Source organism: Fringilla coelebs (assembly GCF_963513975.1).
Source record: "Fringilla coelebs genome assembly, chromosome: 5".
NCBI classification, from domain to species: Eukaryota; Metazoa; Chordata; class Aves; order Passeriformes; family Fringillidae; genus Fringilla; species Fringilla coelebs.
The window spans coordinates 12,368,465-12,391,034 of NC_140033.1; the positions used below are offsets into that span (position 1 = coordinate 12,368,465).

The 22,570-nt window shown below is 36.0% G+C and overlaps 1 protein-coding gene across 1 annotated transcript in view; it reads right to left on the reverse strand.

The window, feature by feature from the left end:
• Nucleotides 1-22,570, reverse strand: part of CCDC146 (coiled-coil domain containing 146) — a gene marked incomplete at both ends in the record, with an annotated part of 60,251 nt that overhangs the window by 5,832 nt on the left and 31,849 nt on the right. Inside the window, 10 exons of the mRNA XM_084206488.1 lie at nt 4,313-4,541; nt 7,699-7,863; nt 7,980-8,068; nt 9,880-10,050; nt 10,983-11,078; nt 14,366-14,552; nt 15,462-15,689; nt 16,742-16,815; nt 17,392-17,565; nt 18,104-18,161. Coding sequence (XP_084062614.1) covers nt 4,313-4,541; nt 7,699-7,863; nt 7,980-8,068; nt 9,880-10,050; nt 10,983-11,078; nt 14,366-14,552; nt 15,462-15,689; nt 16,742-16,815; nt 17,392-17,565; nt 18,104-18,161 — 1,471 coding nt within the window. The remainder of the gene's footprint in view (nt 1-4,312; nt 4,542-7,698; nt 7,864-7,979; nt 8,069-9,879; nt 10,051-10,982; nt 11,079-14,365; nt 14,553-15,461; nt 15,690-16,741; nt 16,816-17,391; nt 17,566-18,103; nt 18,162-22,570) is intronic.

A 22,570-nucleotide genomic window follows, 5' to 3' on the forward strand; every position in this document is an offset into this window, starting at 1 on the left:
ATTCTGAACTTAGCTAGGTACTGAAAGTTCATTTTGCTAACAAATAGCTAAAACTCAAGCCCAAAAATACACAGAATGGAAGAATGTAAAAGCAGGGCCAGCACAAACAGCAGGATGCAGCTATGCTTCCAGTGATCTTTTCTGTCTGGGGCCAAATTTCTCAACCACTAACTCAGGGGAAATTGCCTTGTTGGAGGCAGTGGTATCTTAATGAGATTAGGGGTAGCTCACCAAAGAAAATTTTGCAGGACTGAATAGTTAATTTAGAGCAGGACTATAGCAGCAAAACCACAGTCCAAAAGCCATTAAAAAGTTTCATGTTAAATGTAAATACTAGCCTTACTTTTAAATGCAATATGAATTGGAAGTGATCAGATGCAAACCAGTCTAAAAGCATCAAAGTGCATTTAGAGATATCCATGCTATTCTGTGTCTGCTTAAGTAACTTGACTACAGGCATCTTTATTTTTTTTTTCTAATTTCTAGTGTTTTCCTTGGAAAAGACTATCTAAGTCATAAGAGATTCCAAGTCTTAAAATTTAAAAAAATCCTTTCACTCTTTCTTAGAGTGGGTTTGATACAAGGGATAGGAAAAGACTCTGTAGGAGAGGCTTTTTACACTGAACTGTAATCAGTCAGGAGGAATTGCTGAAGGAAGGAACACATGTCTAAATAAAGCAACTGGTCTAAAAGAGTGGCCATCAGGTTTTTTTGAAATTTCAGAGAAGGTAGGTGAGGTATGTACAGCACTAAAAAAGGTCAAATACAAGACCTATTTTAAAAAAATGGAGGGGGTGCAGATGGAGCTTTGGAACCATGATAACTTCTCTTTCTGAAGAATAAATCTGGAACACATAATTAAGTTTTCTTTGTAGGCATCAAGAAGATAAAAATGACAGGGATAACAGCCACCACAGGTATGTTGAGTCATGCCAGATCAATGTCTACTATGATAATTCCACAGGTCTATGGATGACAAATAGTAGGTGTAATACATTTTGATCTTTATATAGCTTCAGCATTTCATATGATATTCTCATAAACAAGCAACACAAATGGGTTCTTGATTAAAATATACAGTAAATACCTCATCAGTAGAAAGAGGTCAAGCTCAGAGAGGCTGCAAGTATTTTGGAAAAGATTCAAATGCAAAATTACCTTTCTCTGAAAAAAAGTTTTGAACCAAAAAGATAATAGTAAATAAGAAAATGTAAGTAGTTACATGTAGGCAGGAAAAATTGCCCGTACAAACACAGAATCAAATCAACTGGTTGGATGTCCTTTCTTTAAAAAAGGGTCTGGTTGATACACACATTAACATGAAGATGAATCACCATGTCATGTGTCAAGAAGGGTGCCACCACACTTGGATGCATAAGCAGGAAGGTAACCTGTAAGATGCCTGAAAGAATCCTTTCACTATCAGCCACAGGTACACAGCACTGCCCTTCAAGACAAATAAAAACTATATTGCCAAAAATTTAAAAAGTGCAGAAGAAGAATGATCTAAGAAAAATCTGTATGAGCTGATTGAAAGAAACAAGGTTTTACAGCCCAGCAAAAGGATGGGAGAGGAACATGATTAACATCCTTCCAGTAACATGAAATGTTGCAGAAAAGAAAAGAAAGGTCCATTTGTAATGTCCCTGGAGGACAGAATACAAACCAATATTCTCACACCACAGCAAGAAAGATCCAGGCTAAAGCTCAAGGAAATTTTTCCATTGTTAAGGAAAGACTGGGATAGCTTACTTGGGGAAACCTGTTTCTCAGTGGTGGCTTGAAACCACAGCTTAGCCCTCTCAGGCAATCCAATGCTGCTGTGGGAGCAGATTGCTTCAATAAATTCTTTGTCTCTACTAGTCCCATTATTCTGTGATGTGGTGATATAGTCTGAAGATTTTCATGTATTAAAACGTGGACAAATGTTGTTGCCAAATGCCTCAAATAAACTGACAATTCTTGTATATTGCTTGAGCTCTAAGGCATGAAAGTCCCATCTACAGCACCATGACAGCTCAGCAGGTCTACGTGTTGGACTAATTAATGATTAATGCTGAGTATTTCTCATTGATGCATGAAGGTAGATTAGTTTTTATGGGTCACTTCAGTCAGCAGGAACAGTCCCTTGATGTGCAGTCCCAATTAAAAGTTACATAGTTTTATGCCCAGAGAAAATCACTTTACAGTCTCACCAGGTACTTTTTGTGTAAGGAAGTGCCTGTAAATATTTCTATTTTTAAATCTTTACCTTGATGTTAACAAGCCTACCTAGTCCATGTTACTTGCACTTGCTTAGAAGAGGTCTAGTCTTGCCTCAGGTTATGGTATTTTTTTAGCTTAACTACTCACCAATGTTTTGTGGAAATAGGAAGCTTCTGATAAAATGCATACAAGTGGAACATGCATCACTTTGATGATTAAGCAGCTCATGTGGAATGCAGGAGACCCAGGTGAAGTGTTTGTTGTTGCTGAACTGGCACACAGCCCTGATCTGGGCTTTCCCCCTTCCCGATGGGCACTACAGCCACTGAGATTATGGGTCAGTTTTTGCAGGCTGTAAATACTTCTGATTTAAACTTTTTTCATTGGTACTAATGAAATTACCTAGTCCATGTTACTAGCCCTTGCTTCAAGGAGGTCTGGTATTGCTGAAGACAGAAGGAGCAGGAAGGGTAGGAAAAGGAGAGGACAAGAGAGGCACAGGTACAGGATTCACCCTGCCCAATCCAGACAGTCTGTGACCACGGTAACTGAACAGAAGCTGAGTCAGATTTCAACTGGGGTCAAATCTGTAATCAGTACAAGAACCAGCAGCATGAAATTGGCAATCAACACCAAAATTGAGATTCAGGCTCATGGGTTTTGTTTACATCATGGAGATAAAGCCAAGCAATTTGAAATGGTTTCTCATTGGACTTCATTCCTATTGGCAGTGGGAGTAAGAGCATGACTGATAAATGGTGGAGCATAAGGAGATGAATGAGTTAACAGGCAGTCTGAGCCATGTCATATTCAGTAATCACAGTATCTAGTTAAATTTTAAAGGTTGATAACTGATTATTTGCCATTCTTCACTGGAAAACTCCTCACTTGGGAACATTTATTAAGACTACTACATGCATAATATCACACCACTCTGTATTTTCCTACTTTTTAATTTTCTGTCAACATTGCAAAAGTATTTAAAACACGTCCAACCACAGCCTCCCTTTAACAGTGATTTTAGGTTTCTCATAAACTATCATCATAAAAGAGAAAGTTGCAGGAATGCAGAACAGAAAAAGCAAAGTTTCATGATTGATTCTGTCAGTTCACAAAAATCATCTGCATTTTGCTACTACTGTATTTGACTCAGTGACTCTCAGTCTCATTTTAAATCTTGCCTGAAAACTTTGGGTTCTTTTTAGGTTTTTTTCATTTAGTCTTCTTCTTTTTCTTCTTTTTTATACTGCCTTGGTTCATAATTTAAATCTGTGATGGCCCTGCAAAGGTCTTTGGAGCATGATTTGCATGAGGTATTAAAACAAGTACTATGTTTTGTTCTTGTAGCAGTGCATACAATTTCTTCAAAAGGCCAGAAGTAAGAGAATAGTGCAAGCACTATTAAACAATGAGCCACAGCTTCCACTGATGTGAGTTTGAAAGGCAAGCCCAATTTATGATTTTGTGCAGGCATTAACAGAGTATCTATGGGAAAAATTACCATCTGGAGATAAGGTCAAAAGTAAATGAGCCATTTCAGAAAGCAAGGAAAGAATGTCCCAAGCACTGCAGTTTGTTAGCTGTTTAATGCTATTTTGTAACTAGGACTAAAACTTACACTGTTTTTGTGCAAAAGAAAATATATGTGGATTATATCATCGTAGGCAGCAGAGTTTCCAGAGTAGGCTCAGGGTCAAGCGTGAATTGAGTTATTATTTTAGAAATTTGATGGTCTAAGTGTATCTCCCACCCCTCCACCTACTCCATCAATACAGTTTTAACAAATTTTATCTACAGTCTCATTTTCCCCCCATGACTCCCATTCTCCAGCTTAGTCATACTGACATTTCAGGCTGGGGAGGGTTAGCTGGAATTCCATACCCAGGAAACATTTGGCATGTGTGAAACAAAGACTATGCACCAGTTACACATAAGCATAGAAACTGACATATGTGAAGTTAAAAGTGTATCAGTGTTTTGCTAGACAGGTGTATTACTAATCTTGCTGTTTTAATAAACCTTGTACATCCAGATTTTTTTTCCTATGAAATCACCTTGAATTTTAAAATACAGAACAATAGTAAAAAAGGTTTCCTTTAACACCAACCTGTGTCCGAAGTTTCACCAGATGTGCATCCAGGGCATTCTTCACTGTGAGCTCTTTAAAACACAATTTAACCTCTCTTTTTTTCTCAAGTAACTTCAGCTTCAGAAAACTGATCTTTTCATCCATAAGTTGCATCTTAGTATCTCCATTCCTACGCAACTCCTCTTGCCTGTTTATTTTTTCATACAAAATGCCTAGTTCTTCTTCTCGTTCTCTGAGCAAAAGACCACTGAAATAAAGCCAAAATTTAAAGATAATTTAAAAAAAAAAAGAGTCATATTCAGTATTTTCTATTCAAGAACATAAAAAAGTTATCTTAAAAGATAGTAATAATCTGTGACAACGTATGAAGCTGTCTCAATTATCATTTTAATCTAATGACAGCATTTTAAATAAGTAACAAAATAATTGCAATGTGAAAATCAGAAAACAAACTCTTGGAAAGGAGACTCTTGTCTCTCACATATTTTTTAAGGTCTTCCACATCATTTAAAATGGGATTAAGATCAGAGAGCTAGATAATCTGCATTTTTGCAGGTGCCATAACTGTGCACAAACTGTACACAAACAGAGCAGGTGGCTACAAGTTCTCAAGGCATTCAGTAGCCAAGATACCATATTTTTTTGAAAAATAGTTCTGAAGCATGACCGTGATCACCAGTGGAGAAACATCCACGTAATGCAAAGCTGCACTGGCAGTGCAGTGAGGGGGACTGGTCAGTGAAACATTGCTGTGCCACAGACCCTTAGCAATCCTAATGAGGAGTGCTCATAAGCTGAAAAATATTGTTGCTTCATGAATGTCAAAATTCAGCACTACCTTAGATCAAATTTACAAATGTACCTCTCATCTCGTTGCTCAACAACCCTTTGATAATTTTTGCGTAGCTGTAAAATTCCCTTTTCCATCTCTGTGGCTGCAGCAGTAAGTCCGTCAATATTCAAATACTTTTCCTTTTCTTTACTCTCTAGAATCACTTGTTCAACTTTGACACAATCGTTTTGGATCAACTCTTTCATTCTCTCATTCTTTTTTATCTTCAGATAGTTCTCCTGCAATTTTCTTTAACATAACAGAAATGTGGGAATATTTTTAGTTCTTTTAATTTGAAACCAATTTCAGCAATTAAAAGCAGAGCTTAAATGTATTTCTCAAGCACACAAGGGTTCCTCTATGTCTCTGCTTCACAGAAGCTTTACAAGAAGAAGAAAGACATTCTGAGAGCAGGTTTTTTGCAAGTTCTTTACAGCTTGAAAATAACTGAATTCTGGCACAAGGAAAATGCTATACAGGGAGCATTGCATGACAGCTTTTTTATTCTGTACTAGGTAGCCCAAGTAGCCATAAAAAATAAAGTTTAAAAGCATATACATAAACTGTGATGAAAAGTCTTAATGTGTAGAAATCCTGCCATTCTATTAAAAAACAATATTTAAATAATTTTGTGGTTGCAACTCCAAGTTCTCCAAAGCTATTGTTTATAAAACAGTGTGTCACAACATTAACACAAGAAAGAAAATTATTAGATTGCCCATTATTATTTCATCTGCCCATTCGACAGATGAAAAAAGAAACCAAAACATAGTGGGAGGTTAGTGACACGATCACATAAAAATAAAGAACAGATCTCATTATTTCCATCATCCTTGTTCATCACTGGATGATGGCCCCTCATTTAAAAGACAGATTCTTGACATCAAATGGAGTATTTACTATCTCACAGCACAGAATTTAGAGTTATTGCATCTGATATGTGGTATCACTTCTGGATCAAGACACAACTTTAGCTACACCAGGAAGATATTCATGTCAACATACAAAAGAGGTAGTGAAAGGAGAAGCAAAGTGTCCTTTTAAAATACAGACCTGCAGATGAAATATCCTCTCATGGGCTCCATCATTAAATTACTGATTTGCTGTATTCAGGGCAGGGAGCTGCTTTTTTTCATTTCCCCCACATGTATAACACTTTGAGTATCACAGGGCATTACTTAATTTAATTAAACATCTCTAAGTCAAGTTTCAGACTGAAGGTATAATAGAATTGCAGAAATGCAATGTGTTTTAAATATTTTCTGAAAATTTCTTGCCTTACTTGGACTGATACTCTGTACTCCAAATTGCATAGGTTGCAGTGAAGTCAGTGGTACTGATACTAAAGTCTATTACTGGGATTTAAAATAGTTTCATAGGCAAGAGAGTTACTGAAAATTCAACTGGCTAGTTTTAAATCTAGTTTTGCAGAGCCCAAAAAATCTGGGTTGTTGGATCTGTACCGAGTAGGGACATCAATAATAATATTTATATACTTCGGAATCTCTACAATTTTATGTCTTATTAGCCTTTTCCCCCCCTTCTTTCATCAACTGGGAAGGCCTCAAAATTGTTACAACAAGATGTCAGCTTGTACATCTTGACAAAATTGCTTCAATCATTGAAGTTCTACCTCTTTTTTAGCTATCTCTAGCATGACTTTGAAACCAAATGACTAGGAGAGTCACAAAAAATATTTAGTGTATTCTTTGTCTGATTTAACAATTTTTGGCACCAAATAATGAAGCTTTTGGAAAATCAAGTTATTTTTAACTACTCAATTTTGGTTTTCCTGTTTTGCTTACAGAGTTGGCTATTCACTGTCTCCCTACTTGCCCAAGAACAGAATTCCAAGACATTGTAATTCTGTCTATATTGCAGAATTTCATCCCTAGGATGACAAAAATATGGCAAAAAGATATCCTCACTAAATAATCATCTAGGAAAAAAGAGAGTCACAAGTACCAGCTATCCTGCCTCATTATCTTTGCTGTGAATGTAACCTTTCATTTTGTCTAACTTTGTTTGGAAATTGAAACCACATTTTATCTGAAATAAATGTTATGTAATAAAATTCAGTGTGAGTTTGAACCAAAATCCCCAATTTTATCTAATTTCATAATTAGCCATATTCCCACCTAGTGACTCATTTAATTGTCCCATGCACCACTTCACTAGGGAATCATAGAGAACCTATTTTCCTCTGGACAGCAGATGTGAGTGCAACGGTGATGCTCACATTGAATGAAACAGCATGATAATGCAAAACCTGAGAGATCCAAGAACTCTGATATAAAGGATGAGAAATGAGAGAGTAGCCAGACAAGCTTCAAAACTACTTTCTGACAAGCATTGATGCCCAAGCTAGTTGTGGAGTGTTAGTGGGATAAGAAATTGGAACAGATTATTGAAGAGTTTTCTAAATGCCTTTGTTTTAATCAGATTTAAAAAGTCAGGATAATAACTATCAAGGATGATATGGGCATAATTGAAAATGGAATAGATTACCTCCTAAGATTTTTTCCAGTCTTAAATTTCTGTAATTGTGAACTACAGCGTACTTTAAACTCACCTTTCTCTGGTCATAAGAGCATCTCTTAAATTTTCTATATTATTTTCTAGCAATTTTACCCGGTGTTCACCTTCTTTTGCTTTCCACTGAGCAATACGCATCAAATCTATACATTTGTCCTTTTCAATTTGCATAAGATCACACATCCTAGTAACTCCTTGGAGTCTGAAGAAATGAGATGTATGAAAGAAATAATTATTAGCATTTTATGCCTGCATTACTTGGATAAAGTCTGCTTTAGAAGACTTTTTTGAAATAACATATTGTTATTATTTTCTTACTCTTTTTCGTTTTCTTTTTTCATCTTTTTACAGATGTTTAGTTCACTATCCATTCTTTTTAGCTCTTTAGCAAGACTTTGGAGTTGAATCTGAAATTTAAATAAAATTTAGTAAGCACTTTAGATATACTAAAGAAATGTCTTCAATGAAATTACCCAGAACAACTCTTAGATGAGAAAAAGACAGTGAGAGGACATTATTATAAGAACTTTTTCTTATTATAATGGAATGTTTTTATTACAACAACATAATTTCCATTTATATTAAGCTTACAATTACTATTAGTAATGTGGATAATTTGATGCTGCATCTTAAATGTTTGGTTCCCTCTATCTTCCACTCTTTCTACTGATCAGCCTGTCAAGTCCATCACTATACAATTATTTAACATATGAACCATTGAAATTGTATCTTTACAAATAAAATTTCTTTCTAACTCAATTCTGACTTTTAAGCAGTCACTGATGTTTGAGCAGAATTGCATTCTGTTAAGTTTCTGGATCTTTGGATTCCAGTTGTGTTCAGTCCTCAATAGCCTGGGCCATCAATCCTAAATTGAGAGGCCTTTTCTCCCCTCCCACTGGTATCAGGAGGAGGAGATCGGTATTAGGGAAAGCTGGTGGATGATGGGTTGCAACTTTGGGCTTGTCTTTGTGTTCCTGAATTGGTATTATTTTATTTGTTTTATTTATTTATGGACTGATTTTATTGAAGGCACAAAGCCTGACATGTTTGTTTATTTTTATAAACAGAGTTTCCCAAGATGGTGGAAATGTAGCTTATCTAATTTATCTGATTACAGACATACATTTTGGAAACATTAATACCTTGTTTCCATATAGCAATTTGGTATTTAGCAAATTCTGTATGACTTCACAGCACATATCATGCCAGAAAAATGCAGGCAGCAAGCACAATGACTACTCATAGAAGTTTTCTTTCCCTCTTTCACTAAATCAATATCATTCTTTATGCTTTGAAATGTAACAGGAAAATAGAAATGTCTGCCTCACTTTGGAATGAGTGGTAGTTCAGTTCCTCTGCTAATTTTCATATATTTGTAAAATAAACCACACAGTTTTACTTCTGGGAATCTCAGGGTATCTGCTATTCCGCCTCTTTCTTTGAAATTGTTCATTTTATCCCATGGGCTTGAAAGAAAATCACAGAATCTCAGAATCACAGAATGTGCTGAGTTGGAAGGAACCCACCAGGATCATCAAGACCAACTCCTGGCCATGCATGGCACCATTCCCAAGAGTCAACCCCTGCGCCTGAGAGCATTGTTCAAACGCTTCTAGGACTCTGTCAGCCTGGTGCTGTGACCACTGCCCTGGGGAGCCTGTTCAGAGCCCAACCACCCTCTGGGGGAAGAACCTTTTCCTAATGCTGAACCTAAACCTCCCCTGACACAACTTCAGACCACTCCCTCAGGTGCTGTCCCTGGTCACCACAGAGCAGACATCAGAGTCTGTCCCTCCTCTTCCCCTCATAAGGAAGCTGTAACTGCACTGAGGTCCCTTCAGTCTTTTCTCCAGGCTGAACAGACCCAGTGACCTCAGCTGGTCCTCACCCAGCTTCCCCTCAAAGCCCTTCACCATTTTTGTTGCCCTCCTTTTGGCACTCTCTAAATGTCCTTTCAAATACCTTGTTTCAATTATGGAGTCATATTTTAACTTACTGCACTGCACCACAAATTGCAATAAAACACCACAATATTGTGACTTTCCAGTGTTCTGGTGAAACTCCTCTCACTAGGAATTTAATTTTTTCCCCTATACTTATACCTATACCTATACCTATACCTATACCTATACCTATACCTATACCTATACCTATACTTATACTTATACCCTATAGCTGGTATTTTGAACAATCTTCCAAATATACCATTCTTTACCTTGGCTTTCTGAACATCCCTGCATTTCATTTGCTTCTCATCAGCTCTGAGCAAAGTCAGACGTGTAAGTGTGGATAACTCATTTCTGCATTTTTCCTGCTCTTTGAAAAGCAATCGTTCTGCAGCAATGCATTCTTCTAACATGCGGGCATCCATATCTGATATCATTTCCTAGAGAAGATTAAATTTAAATCCCAATGCAACAATGTATCAGTGTTGGCAACCCCAAAGTTGGAAATACTTTGGGTTTATCTGCAATGTAAACAAATATACAGACTATATAGATTTAAAATCATAATAAATTATTGCTTTGAAACACCATGCACAATCCCTATAGTAACATTTCAGGAGGAGATGAATGGAAGCTCCCCAGGCTCCACTGACTGCATGCCTGTCTGTGGCACACAAGTTACATATCCCAAAGAATGGCAGGTAGGTACTGCAAGGCATATGTATCCAAATACAAGCAGATCCCCACTTGATAATGTTAATGAATTCAAAGATCCCCACTTGATAATGTTAATGAATTCAAACAAAACACATAAAGAAAATGGATACAAGGGTAAGAAGAGAAGGAGGTTTGACTTGGAGGTACCAAGGAGGTATGTCTGAAACAGATTGCTTCTTATAAGGTCATTTATGTAGTGGCAAGTACTAATGCTCTTGTAACACAGGTACCTGCATTGTCACACTCTGTATGGCTGTGCTGCATACAGACAGGCATCCACAAATGACAAACCGTGAAAATGAAAAATCTTAATGTACAAATGCTGAATTTTTATTGTTGCAACAAGACACGGTTTCATATCCAAAGGAAATGTAAAACAATATATTTCTAACTGCAGTGTCATCAACAACATTTAGAAAGACTTAAACTAGAAAGTAGATTTACTTTCTACCTTCTAGTATATGGCCAGTAACACCAAAAATGTTTTTAAAAATGAAAGACTAGTGGTCTTGAAAACTGAAGAAATGCTATTGCATTTTCTCACCAGAAAGCTGCAGCTAGAAACTCCATTTTTTTTCTTCAAACATTCCCTTTATTCTCATGATAGAAAGCCAACTGTCAAAATGAAAAAATATGAGAAAGCAGAATTCAGCACCTGTTCAGCTAAATCTCTCTTGAGATTTTCAATCTCGTCTTGCAGTTCTTGTCGTCTTTCTAATAATGCTGCATTGGTTTTTGAGTTAGTTTCTGCCTACAAAAATAAACCAAGCACATAGTGATGCAAACAAAAAAGGAGGAAAATTTAAACTGCTGATATTGTGTTAGAAGTAGCTACACAATAAAGAAATTAAATAATAAAGAAATTAAATTTCTCTCTTCGTATAATTGCTAGTAGAAGAATGCTTAATTTAGTAGAGTTCCTCAGCAACTTACTGACGTTTCTCAAATTTTTCTTTAAAGAACTATGAACACTAAACTTTACAAATTTAGAAGGTTTATGGTTTTCAGACACTAAATTGTCATTAAAAAACAATAAACACAGAGACAATATATAAAAATATAACCCAATTTCACAGAGGATTTTCAGAGTGAAATTACAAGCTTTCTAAAGGAAAAAAAGAGTTCACATCTACATAGAATGGATATCACATTTTTTTCTTTTTATCACTACAGTAGGATTTTCATTAGACTATAGAAAGTAAAATCTAATAACACAAACATTTATGTATTGTTTTTTCATGTACATTATGGGAAAATTCATTCATTCAATTGGATTTTAACACTAAGCATGTGAAGGAATACATTAAAAATACTACCTCTGATTAATATATATCTGATCAATCTCACTACAACTACTTACATGATATAACTTGTAAGACAAAAAGCTGTACTAGTCTCACTGTAATTAACTTCACTTAAAAGTTCTTTATGGTTATAAGAAAGCAAGAAAAAAATGCATCAGGCTAACTATGCAACTATATATTGCCTCTGTGAAATTGCTGGAGACAAACAATTTAGCAGGAACTACTCTGATAGGAAGAAGGATATTCATTTTAAAATAAAAGAGGGAGGATTAGATATAAGGAAGAATTTTGTTCAACAAGGGTAGTGAAACACTGGCCCAGGTTTTTCAGAGAGGTGGTTGATGCCCTATCTCTGGAAATATTCAAAGCCAGGTTGGACTGAGGTCTGACTAATCTGATCTAGATGAAGGTGTCCCTTCCTACTGCAGGGTTTGGACCAAATAACTTTTAAAGGTCCATTCCAGCCCAAATTATTTTAATTTCAAATCTGTAATTCATATGGATGGGAAAAAATTACATTTAACAACACACCTGGAAGACATTAAAAAAGAACACAGATGACCCTGTGATATCTTGCTCAGATCTCAACCAGATGTTAGAGTTCACTATAAATCAATACTGACAGATAGATGTTTTTCACTTGTTATTTTCACTTCTGTGATAGTATTGTAAAATTAAATTCTGTTCACTTGCATTATGGCAAAGGGAAAGAGACACAGTACAGGTGAAAGTGTGGAGTTACTTTAGTTGCAGCTGCCAGCTCTGAGATTTGATTTGACTTAGGTTTACTAAAATGTCAGTAAAGCCTGTCCTATGAAAGTGACTTTCGGTCTTGTGTTGGGATCAAAAATAACTTTTCTGTGCAGCATGTATTTGTTACCACTTCTGCTGTGTAAAAATAAAAAGCTCATATAAACATCTTTAATTGATTAAAGACTTCTGTTCACATAAGACAGGGCTAAAGTTTTGGCTGTCTCTGTGTGGACCTGAGCAAAGAGAAGGCCCACATGGAGAGGAGCAGCAGCTCTGCTCCAGGCTGGAGGCAGCAGGACCAGCAGTTCTCTTTCACACACAATTTTGGTGTTTAGCAATAGCTGACCTTTCACAACATACTAACAAGAAAAACACATTTGAAGGAAGTGTTCCTGTAATTTCCTTATTCTACAAACCAGTCATTCTGTACTTAGCATATGATTCAAAAGAAGAAATTTGGGGAACCACACTGATGTTCTGTTGCTTCTGCAATCACATATTTATACAAACGATTCATTCTTGTGATTTTTTTTCACTTTGAATCCCAATGAATAAATGTAAATCTGGGGGTTAAAGTAGTTAAAGAAATTTTATCTACTTAAAATACTACTTTTTAATTTTTGCTAGGTGTGTGCTCACAAGTCTTGCAAATTAAATTTGTCCCAATATAGCAAAAGCCAAGCAGGATCAAGTTGGCCACTTGACTCTTCCTTACTGCAGTACTGTATTTCAATGCAGAGGAACAGTGATTTCCCATTTGCTCTTCCAACAGAGCCAGAAAAGGAATCAAAGGAAATATGGAGGATGGGCTAAAACAACTCTATTGCTGTGGCTATTTGCATTAGAGTAGTATCCTGCAGCTGCTGGAGTAAAATACTGATCAGAATTCCACTTCTCTCATGGCATTCCTTTTCCCTTACTCCTCATGATGATGTTTTTTGTAACACACATACAAGGTCTTGTCCTTCCACAGGGTGAAGGAATTGGGCTGGGGTGGTTTTGGATCTCACCCCAGACTGTGAACTCTAACTACAGCTGCTGGTGAGTTATGGCATTTGATTTTAGCATTACATGTTTTTAAACAATTGTGGTTCTCCATCCAGGAACATTTCCTCAATGGGAACACATGCAAAAATACCAACTCCCAGATTCTCTTAGCTGATACTGAACAGAAACTCTTTAAGCATTAAGATCAAAGTCTGGAATATGAGTCAGCCCTTTAATCATTACTTAAGGAAATTCAATCCAAAACTTTGATGTGTAGTTCTAGAGCTTTCCTCCCTTCTCCCAGGTGAGCTTATATCACTAGGTAATACACAAGTGAATTCAGGAGGAATTTCAAGGGAGACAAAAAATATTTTTTAATAATATTAAATATTATCAAGTAATAATTGGAGTTGTTTAAATAGCAAAGCTAAGTATATATGAGTTTTGATATGTATAGCTATTTTTGAAACTTTACAGTTATGTAAGACTTTTTTCTGCCCTGAATTGCTTAGAAGGACCAAGAAAAATTCAAAGGACAGTGTCAAGGTAGGAAACATCAAGTGCTGTGAAAGACATTCACCTGACTAAACAAGATTAACTTTTTATGACTCAGAATTCAGAGCAAGGTGCAAATATAGGAGAAAATATATATAGGAAAGAGAGAATGGAAGAACCAGTGATGAGAGAAAGAAAAAAAATAAATATAGACAAAGTAAATTTTTAAGAAAGAATTGGAAGCAGAGAAGAAAGAAAATGCTTTGAATACACAAGCAGAATAGCACTTCCCTTTATCATAGTTAAAAGACTAAGTAAACCAGGAAAGAGTAATGCATTATTGAAAGAGGAATGGGTGAAATACTAAAGCAAGGAGGAAATGAGGAAAATGAAATAATGGTCTTCCCCCCTTTTCCTTTGTAGGACTGTCAAGAGATTTCATAGAAATATTTCTTAGGAGAAAATTTACAATCTTTATGATCAATGCATTTATACAGACCTCTGATTTGAGTCTTTTATGCGTTGCCTTATCTCCTTCCAAGGAATCCAAAATCCCTTTCAGTTGTAACTCTAACTTTTTTAAACTTTTCAATTCTTTATCTTTCTTTGTTTGATGGTTACTGAGAATATCTTGTTGATGCTTGTTCTCCGAGATACATTTATTTAAATTCTTTTCCAGAATTTGTCTATATTGATAGACACAGAATTTTAGAAAGAGGTAACTTAATCAAGACATATATGTAAACAGGCACAACTATTTTAATTGGTTTTGAGTACCTCATTATTATGTCTCAGCAAGACAAATTTGTAAATTACTTACAAAAATTACCTAAAAAGGTATCATTTTTATAACTATAATCAATTATAATACCCTAATTATGTCAGTGAGGTCTCACAGCGTATTCTAAACATGCTAAAAATAGCACTGAATCTAATACAAATAGGAAGAAGAAAACATTTTTTAGTATAAGGGAACATTTCAAAATAAGATGCCATGGGCCTTCAATACAAAGCTTGAAAAGCAAAAGCATTGTTTCTGAGCATATGGCCAGAATTACAACTATACATCTCCCTCTGCATAGGAGGAATCATTGGAAACTTGCCTTCAATCTAACAGTTTATTTTACTTTACCAAATAAATATCAAATTATATTGAAGGGAATATTAAAGAGACAATTAACCAATCCCCATTGAAATTCAGGACTACATGAGACAAGACATCTATGATCCTCATTTGAAAATGAAAATACTGAAATACTTTATTCTTCTTCAAATTACTTTCAGTGGGTTACACAGGAAAGAAAATGTGTGTACTAAAGAGAGAATCTCTCTAAAATATTTCACTTTTAAGAGCAAAATCTCATAGGATCTTATCAAATGCTTATGCTTTTTGATGTTCTCTTCAAGCCAGATCCTAAATTCCATATTCCAAAATTTTACATAAATATTTTGGAAGCGAAAACCAAGCCTGGTCATTTATAATTTGCATGGGTTGCAGCATAAAACTTGAAAATAGAAGCCACAGCAGAAAAAAAGAAATAAACCTTTGAGAATAGAGAATTATTCATTCTTTCCATATGGCTCATGTCTCTAACCTGTCTGATAGGATGGCGAATTCCTTCTCTGCATTAATTTCTAGTAATTTTGTCAAATTATTGCACAGTCGTTCATTTTTTTGTATCAAAGTCTGTCTCTCGTCCATTTCCTTCGTTACATCTTTTTTATCTTGCAGAAGCTCTTCAGTCCTTTTTTCAGTGGCTTTCAGGGTGCTACTCAATTCTTCTATTTGGTCATCAAGGACTTCATTCTGCTTCTCTGCATCACTGTGGATATATTTTAACAAAGCAGTAAGGGTTAAATTTTCCACATGCATATTTAAAAGATGAAATGCAACTTGCCAGATTTTGTGGACATACAAAATAATTTCTCAATAATATATGTCAAATGTTTGAAATCAGACAGTGAGAACCTTCAAATTCCAATATATTCCAACAATAAAGCTGCAGATAGCCATGGGGCTGAGAGCTTAGCAGCACAACAGTATTAAAAAGAGTTCTAGTAAATTGAACTCTGTCAACATTGCTACATACATGGGTGTGACATTTCTAAACATTCTTCCTAGGAACTGGGAACTCTGGTTAGTTTATTCTGTGATGGGACACAAATACACAAACTCTTTTAAATATTTCATTAATAGCAATCTGCACAATGTAGGTTTTATAAATTGCTTTAAAATTGCTGTAACACTATAGGGCAAACTTCTTAGATTTACGATGGCAGAGTTACATTAAGCAGAGTAGTGAGGAAAATGTAGAAGGAAACCATCATGCAAGTTTTAAATCTGAGAAATTAAACAGTCAAACAGTTGATGTGTTACAGATAGGGAGTGGAAGCGAGAGACAAACTTCAGTGTAACCCTGTGCATAAACAGGGTACAAAACCCTCCATTCACCTGGATGGCAACTGGACCACTGTGATCTGGGGGGGACCTGGCTGGAACTGCACAGAGCTAATTTGATTTTACACTTCGAGAAAACAGCTCATGCCATGCTTCAGACAAGAAGAACCCCAACTTCATGAGAGAGAGGAAGAAAAGGCTGGCTGCTGGCTTGCATTTCCTCTGATCAGGTATTAGAGACTGCAACTCATGGCAGGACCTTACAGCAAAGCAGCTGTGAGTCCACAGCTGGTACAGAAGGACTAAGGGAGAATGGGTTTGTAGCTCAGGCCACACTGTCAGCTGTGGAATTGTTAGTTTAAATGTTGATCCTAATTTTAATCAACAACCATTCTCAATCATTTCTATAACCAAGGGATGAGAAGAAGTCATACATATATATATTCATGTATATAGAATTATTTATTTAAAACATACATTTTTTTCTGTTTCAACTTCTCAGTTTCTTTTGCAAGTTGCTTTGGAACACCAAGGATCCTAACTAGCTCAGCCTAGTAACAAAACAGAAAGGTTTGATTAATAGCTTCAAAAGCTGATGAGTTTTCATAGCAGTAATATTAATTTAAAACTGCTGTGAAAATCAGTAGGAAACATTTTTAATGGCTTGAGTTTTCCCCAGAAAATTCCTACTTTTAAAAGTAAACATTGATGTTTATAATTTATCTTCAAGATAAAAATTATGTTTGAATATTATTAACACATCTTATTATACTATTTATACCATGGAAGGAAGTAGACCCAGATATGTTTTTAATTCTCAGTGTAAATCTGTATTAACTGTAATCTGATCAACCTAAAATAACACAACATAACTAAGATGTCTTTATAAGAAACCACTTTTTAATCAAAGTCATGACTCTAAGTATTTCCTACAGGAGCAATAAGGATATGGCACAGCAGCATGCTTCATGCCTATTGGAAAATGGTCTAATATTTAATGTTATGGCACAATGAATTTGGAATGACAACACCCAGAAGATTCACTGCTCCTTTGGGCAGAACATGGACCCGTACACACACATGCACACACACTCACAGATACACAGGCACAATTAATTTTGTGTTACTTTTAAATAAGTATGCATCTCCTGAAGCTTTTTCATTTCTTCCTCATCTGTTACTATCAGTTTTTCTTTGGATGAAACAGCTTCGTTTATTGAATCAACTTCTGCTTTCCTCTGGATGACTTCTTTGCTGAGCTCATCACAATTTTCCTTCAACTGTTGAGCTTTATCGTTTTTCTTTAAAAATTAAGTAAAAGACCACATTAATTGTATTTTCCCTTTTATATTTTGCAGGTTTCTGATAACACAGACTCACTAACATTGAATGATGATAACATTTTTAGTGACAAGATATGAAATGTATTTTTTTTTACCAGATGAGTGTTTTTTCTATCAATACTAACAGAATTTATTTCCAACAAAGCCACATATATTCCTCGGGACTTACGAATACAAATGTATTTTTCATGTTGACATCCTAGAACCAAAAACCTACAGCTGTCTTTACATGCAGTATCTATTTGAGGAATATAGTAAACATTTCCTGGGGTAAAAAAAATTTCAGATCTTTTCTGAATCAGTTATTTACTGCTTGCCCTAGTTATCAAAGTTGAATGATCTAATACAGCCTATAGAATCTATTTCTTTAAAAATATATTTTCTATATATTCTATTTAAAATAAACTCTAGAAATGCACACTGAGAAAACATTTTCAGAGATTATTTTTATGTTAGTTGACAGAACATAAAACATTTTCTCGTGTTTTTTACTCACCTTTTCTTTTGACATTCTTTCATATTCATCTTCCAGAAGCCTTTTTTCTTCTCTCAAACTACAGTAAAAATCAAAGCAGAACTAAATATATTAGTAATAGAATAATCATTACTGTAATATAGTAAATGGTAAGAAAGTATGAAAGCCTGTCCTGTGTTAGACTAAAACACAATTAGCATGAAAGGTGCTCAGATTTGAAGAAAGTTTGCTGACTGGTAGCTGGGGGTCCTGAAGGACTGGGTGTATATTTATGGAGGTGCACACATCTAAAAATTTGAACCTGATTTTTCTTAGACTGACTACCTCCTGCAGGGGTACATTCATTCCTCACTCACTCTTGCCTTTTACTAGTGGCACCCTATACCTACAGTTCCTCCCAACCTCAGAAAACAAAATGTTAACACAGAAATGTGGCAAAAGGAAAGAGGAGATGGGTAATAAATAGCCACAAAGACATCAAGTATCAAAGAAAGTGCAGCTGCTAGTGAGAATTCTTCTTCTTCCTATGAATGGTTTCACATACACATTTACTCTTCAGACAACTGTAAGTGAAGCTTCCCAAACCTGGACTGGATCCTGAAAAGTGGCAGGGGTTATAGGCTAAGCCAAAGGAGTGTGGTAGGAAATGAAATTTAATAGCCACAGTGATCTAACTTACATCCAAAACTAAATTGCAATTTAATTTCAGGCAACAATCGGGACAGATGCTAAAGAAGGGAAGAAGGAAGAAAGGAAAAACCAGGAAAGCTCTTAGATCTTGTGGGTGTTTAGTAACACTGCCCTGACAAAGATGAAGGAATGATGATAAAAAGAGAGCTCAACCAACAAGTTTGTTGGATTTACAATAGGGAGCTTCTTGGTAGCAGGTAGTAAATACTGCCAAATACAAAAAATGATCCCTTCTGAAGGTGCATGCACAGAACAGTTGTGCACCTACAGTAGGTAAATGGACTACAGCAGTCTGTGTGCCATCACAACCAACTTCACTGAGTCCTCTGTCCCAGGTACAGCAAAGAGTCAACTTCAGTGCTTAAATTTATGTTTATAACTCCAGTTGGAGGATGTGCTCGTCACCCTTTGTTGAGACTCATGGCAGTCTGGTAGAATAAATAACTCTTTAAATTAGGGAAAAATTAAGAGAAAGGGACAAACTTCCATAAAACAGTTGTGTCATGTGGAGCTATAACACTGGCAAGGCACTCCTGTGCATCCCCACCCACCCAAAGCAGCTATTACAGTTACCTCATAAATGTGGCTGATATAGAAAAGAGGCAGCTGATAGCTTTTATTAATTTTTTTTCTGAAGCTTTCTAGCAGCAGTGCAAGACTTTGCATGGTGGTGGTGGTTCAGGTTTTACAAAGTGTGTGGTCATGGGAACAGTGATCAATCTCCCAGCAGCCAACTTCATGGAGGACCATCCTTAGGACCTTATATTCAACCCCTTAGCAGGGCTGATTTAAGATTCCCTCCTCCATGCCACCACCCCCAGTCTCTCAATAAAGTCTTTCTTAAATTTGAGTCTTCCAACAAAAGGAGTGAAGCTTATACCTGGAAGTTTCAGGAAACATATTTCTAGTTAAGGAGAGGAAATTGTGAAAAAAAGAGAACTGGGTTGGTGGTGTTGCAATATAAACAGAAAAAACCAAAACAACATCTCTCCCATGAATAAGAAACTCCAGCTCAGATGAAGAGCAAAGAGAAAATAGACACAGAGTAGATGTTGATATACAGCATGTATGATATTTGTAAGGGCAGACTACAAGTATGCCTCTGCAGGGACTGGTAAAGACTAAAAACTAATTTGAATGACAGCATTTGAACACTCACAGAGTGAACGAGTTTGCAAAACAAAATCTTTTCATGAAAAAAGTTGAATTAAAATCAATCTTCCTCCAAAACTGATAAAATTAATTTAAAAAATTTCAAAAATTCCAAAATCATATTCCAAACCCATTTTGGCAGTACTTCTAATTGAACTCCTTGGGACTGGCATGATCACACTAAGGATAATAATGCCCACTTTGCACAAATATCCATAACTGTTTGACTGCCACAAAATATTATAAAATAAGTCCTGTGCAAAATGATTAAAGAGGTACTGCAGGGCTTGTGGTTAGTTCGTGCTGTGCCCTCTTTCATATCACGCTGGACGATCAAAAGAGCAATACCAAAGATCAGGAGGGAGAGCAAAGCTGACACTGTTTTCTTTTGTCACATTCCTCACTCATGAGGACAGATTCCTGTGGAACCATTCCAGTTTCACAACAAAGACTTTTCCATCCAGCAAAAGTAAAATGATTTGAACACTTGATTTTCTGTGACATAAACAAAGGCAATGGGAATGACAAGGGCCAAGTTACCTAAATAGCTGGCAGACCAACTACTTCCACACAAAAACCAGTGGAAGTGTGAAAATAAAAAATGGGTAAAAAGAATTAAGTTAAATCTCTCCCTTTTGAGCAATGAGTTTGATCCAGCTGCCCATAGCCAGAAGCCAGGCAGCCCTACGTTAGCATCCTTACTTCAGGGCTTCCTTACTGTGGGATAAAAAGTGGGATCCAGGGATAAAAAGTGGGACCTCCAAAGGGCAGCTCATCTCATGTTCCAGGGGACTGTTTTAGGATGACAAAAATTACCAGTTCAAGATAATATATATCTCTGTGGACTCTAAAGGGGAGGCAGAGTGATTAAAACACATTTAGAAATCAAATAAGATTCTTTGAAGTATTGAAGTTTAGTCTCTGTTTCAACAGATGAACTCAGAAGCTTAATGTAAGATAAGCAGAGAAATCCTGTTTTTTCCATTTATCATTTGAATCTTTTAATCTGTGTTATATGAATATCAACCTCATGACTGTTTTACTTAAACATCAATTGCAACAAACAAAAGAGCTGCAATTGGCATTAGGCATTTAAATTTCCCATTATTTTATAGCCCTTCCCTGGTGGATGTATTTTTCAACATCATGTGGATTTCATTACTACCATTGTTATACCTCTAACAGTACACACAATGGAAAGAAGATAAAACTCTTAAGTTTAGGCATTAATGGGTGCAAATGTTTCTAACATTGCTCTTCGTATTTTCATGAAGCCTGATAACAGTACTGTACATGAAAAGCTGTCAGAGGTGCAGTTGTAATGAGTTAAAAACAGGCAGTTGGAAAACTGGGTCATTAATAAAAATACATTCCAGATTTTTCCCTGAGAGACATTTACAGCTGCAAGCTGACACAGGAATAAAAAAATTAAGACTGAGAGATTAAGAAATGTAGGGGTAGTTGTCAACAGAAGTCCATTTCACTTCCTCAGCTCACAAAATAACCACAACACTGTTAGCATTAGAAGTCCCATCATGGAAGAAAGTGAACTCCTTCAGCTACTGTCTCTCAGAGCTGGGATTGCTTGGAAATCCATAGAAGGTGTTTGGCACCTCACAACTATAATCCAGTGACCCCAGGTAGAAGTTATCACAGCTGACAAGCTGCCAGCATGAGCTTCCTGTAAGGCTATAGCTGTAATTAATTTGTAGGTACCAGAAAATGCAGTCACAAGACCAGCTGATAACTTCAGCTGTGGTGCTATTTATTTTACTTATGGTCTGTAATTCTTTATTAGAGGAGCTATGGATAACAGCTTAACTTTTCACTTTCTAATTATTGAGTGACTAATACAGAAATAATTACAAGTGTTGAAATAGTTTTCCTTACTTACAATGCTTCTACAAGAACAAAATCAGTTTTGCAATCCTGACTTGCATGCAGTTGCAGAGTACTTCAGTGAGGAGCTGTTTAGTTACCTGAACAAATCACTGTAAGAGCTGGAGATTGCACCTAGGCTTTCAAATAAAATTGTTTTCAAGCATCAGGCACCTTTAATCTCACAAACTCTTGTTGTAGATAAATTTACTACAAATTAATTGCTTAATTTTAAATTAAGTGTTTAGATGATAGATTTAAATTTAATATTTATTATTTCTCAACAATGAACTACTATTGATACCATTGTGCAATAAAGAAAACCAGCTCTTCTTTATTTTGTCTCATAAATCAGAATTCCAAGACTCACACAAACATTAACATGAAATGTCTCCTTAAGCCAGAGCAAATCCTTGCTGATCACACTGATTCTTTCCTTCTTGTTCCATTATTTGATTTTTTGATGTATTTTCTTACTTACTGAGGCTTCTTATCAATTATATGAACAAATTTCATGGCTCTGAAAGCAATTTTAGCAGAACTGAGTGGAGATGACTCTTTTCCCCTTTATTTTATTACCCTTGCCAAGTATTTTTTGAGAGGAAGAATACTCCCAGAGTCAGCTCTGACTTTGGGATGGTGGCCCAAGCTTTATAAGCTCAGTAAAATCCTTCCAACCCTTGTTCTCCCCCTGAGCTCGCAGGCAGACACACCAGCAATGAGCCCAGTACACCCACATGGCAGAACAGGCCACAAACTGGGAGAGGA